Source organism: Apteryx rowi, unplaced genomic scaffold (genome assembly GCF_003343035.1).
Source record: "Apteryx rowi isolate R43461 unplaced genomic scaffold, aptRow1 scaffold_1449, whole genome shotgun sequence".
Taxonomy (NCBI): domain Eukaryota; kingdom Metazoa; phylum Chordata; class Aves; order Apterygiformes; family Apterygidae; genus Apteryx; species Apteryx rowi.
The window spans coordinates 20,394-25,473 of NW_020447696.1; the positions used below are offsets into that span (position 1 = coordinate 20,394).

The 5,080-nt window shown below is 70.6% G+C and overlaps 2 protein-coding genes across 3 annotated transcripts; one reads left to right on the forward strand and one right to left on the reverse strand.

The window, feature by feature from the left end:
* Positions 1-203: 203 nt before the first annotated feature.
* Positions 204-3,406, forward strand: PREB (prolactin regulatory element binding). Of its 2 annotated transcripts, XM_026058249.1 has the most exons (8): positions 208-526; positions 750-961; positions 1,189-1,269; positions 1,359-1,483; positions 2,155-2,328; positions 2,399-2,471; positions 2,680-2,839; positions 2,950-3,147. In XM_026058249.1, exons 1-8 carry the CDS (start codon positions 412-414, stop codon positions 3,042-3,044), a joined length of 1,035 nt encoding a protein of 344 aa, XP_025914034.1. In that variant the 5' UTR covers positions 208-411; the 3' UTR covers positions 3,045-3,147. The 2 variants fall into 2 exon arrangements, with proteins under 2 accessions (XP_025914033.1, XP_025914034.1); XM_026058248.1 differs by having other exon boundaries at positions 204-526; positions 2,155-2,471; positions 2,950-3,406.
* Positions 3,407-3,518: 112 nt separating this feature from the next.
* On the reverse strand, positions 3,519-5,071 carry ABHD1 (abhydrolase domain containing 1; the record flags this gene model as incomplete). The annotated part of the gene is made up of 7 exons (XM_026058251.1): positions 3,519-3,778; positions 3,848-4,013; positions 4,078-4,126; positions 4,222-4,395; positions 4,467-4,579; positions 4,721-4,766; positions 4,863-5,071. Coding segments are annotated over 7 exons (987 nt in total), but the record flags the coding sequence as incomplete, so codon positions are not given.
* Between the last annotated feature and the right edge of the window lie 9 nt (positions 5,072-5,080).

Genomic DNA, 5,080 nt, shown 5'->3' on the forward strand with positions numbered 1-5,080 from the left:
GGAGGGTTTGGGGACTGTGGGGGGCTGGGGGGATCATGGGGCCATGGGGTCCCTGGGGCTGGGTGCCGTGGTTGGGCGTCACAAGGTGGCGCAGGGGCTCAAGACCTGGGTACAAGGGACCTGGGGGATACGGAGCGTGGGGAGCTGGGGCGGCGTGTGGATGTGCGTGGGGGGTCCTGGGGAGGGGGAGGCAGCGTGGCAGCAGCGGGGCAGAGGCCTGYGGCTCCCCCAGCCGCAGCTGCCGCAGAGCCCGGCAGGGCGCGGGGCGCCCTGGGCTGAGCCCTGCCCCGGGGCGCTGTGCGACGCCGATGGCCCCGCTCTGTCCTGCAGCACTTCCTGCAGCTGGAGCAGATCGGGGGCCAGCTCAGCGCCTCCCTGCTCCACTCGCACGACACTGAGACCCGGGCCACCATGACCATGGCGCTGGCGGGCGACATCATCGCCGCAGGGCAGGACGCCAGCTGCCACATCCTCCGCTTCAGCCTGCAGGCGCCCGAGGCCAAGAGCGGCCCAGCCGGCAGGAGCGGTGAGGCCCCGCTTTCTCCCGGGCTGGGGGCGATGGGGTCACGGTGCCYGTGACGGGCCTGTGGGGCCAGGCGCGAGGAGCTGGTGTGCGGGGCAGTTTGGAGGTGGGGCAGTGCTGGTGGGACCCCTGGCTGCTCTGGGCCCCCTTGTCTGCCAGGTTGTGGGGCTCAGGCCTGGGATGGTGGGAGCTGCGTCAACRCTCTCCCTCCTGCTCCCCACCGCAGGCAGCGGGGAGAAGGGGCCGCGGAAGCGGAAGGGCCCCAGCCCAGCAGGGCAGGGCGACACACAGAGCCAGACGAACGAGGTGGCCGTGGAGACCCTGCACAGTGTCCGCACGGATTTCAGCCCTGATGCCCTGCAGAAGGCCGTTCGCTTCAATGCCGACTGCTCCCTGCTYGTCACAGGCGGTGCTGACGGCTTCCTCCGCCTTTGGGAGGTAGGCACGGGCCGGGGAGCTGCGGCCKGGCACCAGCATCTATCTGGCCCGGGAGGCCAGGCCTCCGAAAGGTGCGAGAACAGGAGCTGCCGTGTTCCTGTGTCCTTGCAGATTTGCGGCACCTTCTCTGAGTGACCCCAGGTGCTGTGTCTGGGGGAAGTCCTGGGGGGCCGCCACGTAGCCCTGGCCCAGAAGCTGCGGGTCTGATGCCTGCTCTGCTTTTGCAGTTCCCCAGCATGAAGAAGACACTAGAGTTCAAAGCCCATGACGGGGAGATTGAAGATATTGCGCTGGGCCCTGACAACAAGGTGATGAGCAGCTGCTGGGAGGAGGCGGGAGGCTCCCACCAGCCCCACCGTGACAGCCGTCCCCGAGCACACGCTGTCTGTGCAYGCAGGTGGTGACAGCAGGACGGGACTTCCAGTGCTGCGTGTGGCAGCGGGACCAGCTGGTGACGGGGCTGCGCTGGAACGAGAACCTGCCCGGCATCCCGGACAAAGCTTACCGCTACCAGGCCTGCAGGTGAGGGCAGGGCCGCCCTGGGGCTGGGGCGCGCATGCACCTCGGCCGGCACAGGGCCAGGACGAGGCCGCCCTGGAGCTGGGACGCGCATGCACCTTGGCTGGCGTAGGGCCRGGACGAGGCCGCCCTGGAGCTGGGGCGCATGTGCGCCTTGGCCAGCGTGGGGCTGGGACCAGGCTGCCAGGACGGCCTGTCGGCCCAGGCTGAACATGCCTGGAGCCCCGGACCTGCCGCTGGGGCGGTCTGGGAATGGGTCGCATAGGAAGCTCTGGGCATCTGTGTCTCGGAGCTCCTGAGCCAGGTGTGGCGTCTGCACTTGACTCCTGACGGAGCAAGCGCGTCCCGTTGCTTTGCTGAACACGCGTTGGCTCTTCTCCCAGCCTCTGCCGTGCCTTGGGGGAAGGAGTTTCCCAGATCAGCTCCAGGCTGTGGGAAGCAGCATCCCTCTGTTGTGTGTTTGAACAGGGCAGGGCCTAGGTCCAGGTTGGGCTTGGGGTAGTAGAGGTGGGAAGCGGGTGGTGCTGTTAAGGCCCCCTCCCGGTCCTGGGGGAGGGGTGCGGTGGCRGCAGTGCTGGATGCAGGGCTGACACATCCCCCCCCAGTCCCCTTGCAGCTGCAGGCAGTGGGGAGGGGTGGCACCGGCCGTAGGGACTGACGCAGCCCTCTTGCAGGTTCGGGGCCGTGGAGGACAACGCAGGGGCGCTGCGGCTCTACACGGTGCAGGTGCCCCACAAGCGGGAGCGCCGCCCCCCGCCCTGCTACCTGACGAAGTGGGACGGGAAGAGCTTCCTGCCGCTGCTCACCCGGCCCTGCGGCAACGAGGTGGTGTCGTGCCTGTCCGTCAGGTACGCCGCGAGGGGCGGCGGGGGCCGGGCGCTGGTCGGGCCGGGCGCTCACTGTCCTCCGCCTCTGCAGCGATTCGGGCATGTTCCTGGGGCTGGGCACCGTGACGGGCTCTGTCGCCATCCACATCGCCTTCTCGCTGCAGGTGAGCCGGTGCGTGGGGGCGCCGGGGCCCGCGCGGCTTCTGGGCTGGGCTTTGCCTGGCGCTGCAGCAGCTGCCTTGCTTCAGCCCAGAAACTGCTCAAACGGGGCGCAGAGAGGAGCGGAGGTGGCTCTGGCTGCTGCCGCGTGCCCTCCCCGCGAAGGCCGGGCTGCTTTGGGCGCCCCTGACCCTCCTGCCCCCCCCCCTGCAGAGGCTGTACTACGTGAAGGAGGCGCACGGCATCGTCGTCACAGACATCGCGTTCGTGCCCGAGAGCCAGCATGGGCGGGAGCTGCTGGCAGGGAACGAGGCGGCCCTGCTCAGCGTGGCCGTCGACAGCCGCTGCAAGCTGCACCTGCTGCCCAGCCGCCGTAAGTGTCGGGGGCCCGGGGCGGGCATGGGGGTCACCGGTCATCGGGGGGTGCGTTAGGGCTGCTACGCCCCAGCCCAATCTTCCCTCTGCCGTGTCTCTCCTCCGCAGGCTCCCTCCCCATCTGGCTGTTGCTGCCGCTCTGCGCCGGGCTCATTGTGGCCACAATCCTGCTGCTGCAGCTCGCCTTCCCTGGCTTCCTGTAGGCCGGCCGCCCCCCTCCTCCGGCCCCGGTGCCAGGACTGATGGCAGGGCCGGCCCTGGGCCCTGGGGGGGCGGCTGGCCGGCCTCGCCCCCCCCAGCGCATCGGCCCTCCCCAATGAGACTGTGAAGCGCATCAGGGACCACGCAGCCGAGGCCCTGGGGCCTGCCACCCCCGCTGGTGTTTGGGGAGCGGGACGAGGTGCCCTGGGGCGCCGGAGCCCTGCGGGGCCCTGGCGGAGCCGGACTGTTCTGGGCTGCAGTGCGGCGCAGGGCTGGCCCCCGAGGAAGGACGGGGGTCCTGCCAGCTGCTGTCGGGTCTAACCCTCTCCTCTGCTGCTGCCATTAAAACTGGAGCGTGAAGGCAGCGCTGTCCCTGTCTGCTGCGGCTGCGCTCAGGGGGCAGGGGCAGTTTCCCGTCTCCACCTCCCCTCTCGGCACCCTCGTGCTCCCGCCTTGCTCTCCCTAGTCAGCTCAGGTGATGCTGCTGCAGCAACTTTATTGTGGGGTCAGGGAGTGCCCTGCTCAGCGGCCTCCTCCCTGGTGCTGCCGGAGCCCTCGTCCAGCTGGCTCAGCTCTTCGCTGTGCTCAAAGACAGCGGTGACGAACTGGGCGAAGACGCGATCCACGTAGGTCTCGTGGCGGGGAAAGAGGCCCTCGAGGAACCCGATGTGCCCCCCGTGCGCCGTCACCAGCAGAGCCACGTTGGGCAGGTGCCACGCAGCCTCCACGGGGATCGCTGGAAAACACACGTGTGAGCCGCGGCCGTGCCCCGCGGCAGGGCCCGGCGCCCCGTGGCGTCGCTCACCGTGCAGGGGGCAGAAGGGGTCGTCGGAGGCGTTGAGGCAGAGCACGGGCACGCGGATGGCGTGCACCTTGCGGGAGGGACTGGCCGCCTGGTAGTACTCGCGGCAGCTGCCGTAGCCGAAGGCTGGGGCGGTGTAGCGCTYGTCAAACTCCCGGATGGTGCGTGCCTGGGGCAGAGGGAGTGTCAGGCAGGGCCCGGCCCTCAGGGCTGGGGCGGGGGCGAGGCCCTACCTGCAGGATGTAGTCCACGTCTGCCTTGTCCGCTATCACCGCCCTGTGCCTGCAAGGCGCCCTGGGGTGAGTGCTGGGAGGTGCCACCGGTGCCCACCCTATGCCGGGACACGCGGCCCCCTCCCCGGCCTCTCTGGGCCCCACCTGCGGATGAGCTGGCACAGGCCGGCTGCGAGGTGCTGGTTGAAGAGCAGGGCGTTGAGGGGCTTCTCCAGCGACTCCATGGTCTCAAAGGGGTCCCAGCTGGCGGAGATGGCCATAGCGGCCACCAGCCCTGCCGCTCGCCCCGTCCGGGCCAGGTAGTTCAGCACCAGGACCCTGCGGGCACAGCAGGCGCCAGGGTCAGGGGGAGCGAAGCTGCCGTCCCCGGCGCTGGGGCTCTCTCTTACCCGCCCAAGGAGACTCCCACGGCCAGGAGCGGGGCCTGCGGGAACTGGGTCCTGATGTGCCTGATGGCTGTCTCCAGGTCCTCGGTGTTGCTGGCGCAGAAGGTCCGGGGGGTCTGGGAGGGGGAATGGAGCTGGGGGCACGCTGGGGGCAGCTCCCAAGCTGAGGCTGTGCAGTGCCCTGCTGTGCCCCCCCCGGGGCGCTGCCTGGCCCCGGCTGCCCCCCCCCAGGCCTCCACCAGGGCCGGGTCACTCACCAGCAGCTCCTCGCCCCCGCAGCCCCGGTTGTTGAGCACGACCGACCTGGGGAGAGAGCAGAGGCGTCGAGGCCGGGCGGCGCGCCCATGCTTGCGCTCCCAGGGCTGCGGCACGGCTGCCCACACCAGGGCTGCGGCTTACCTGTAGCCGGCGCGCTGCGCCTGCCGCACCAGGTGCAGGACGTAGGCGGCCTGGCTGCTGCCGATGAGGCCCGGGAGCAGCAGCACGGTGGGGCGGGTGCGGGGGTCGGGGTGCCGGCAGCTGCCCGCGCCGTCGGCCCAGTCGAGCAGCAGCTGGCCGCCGTCGGGGGTGCGGATCCGCTCGCTGCGGGGAGCGCAGGGTCGGCGCCGGGGCCGGGG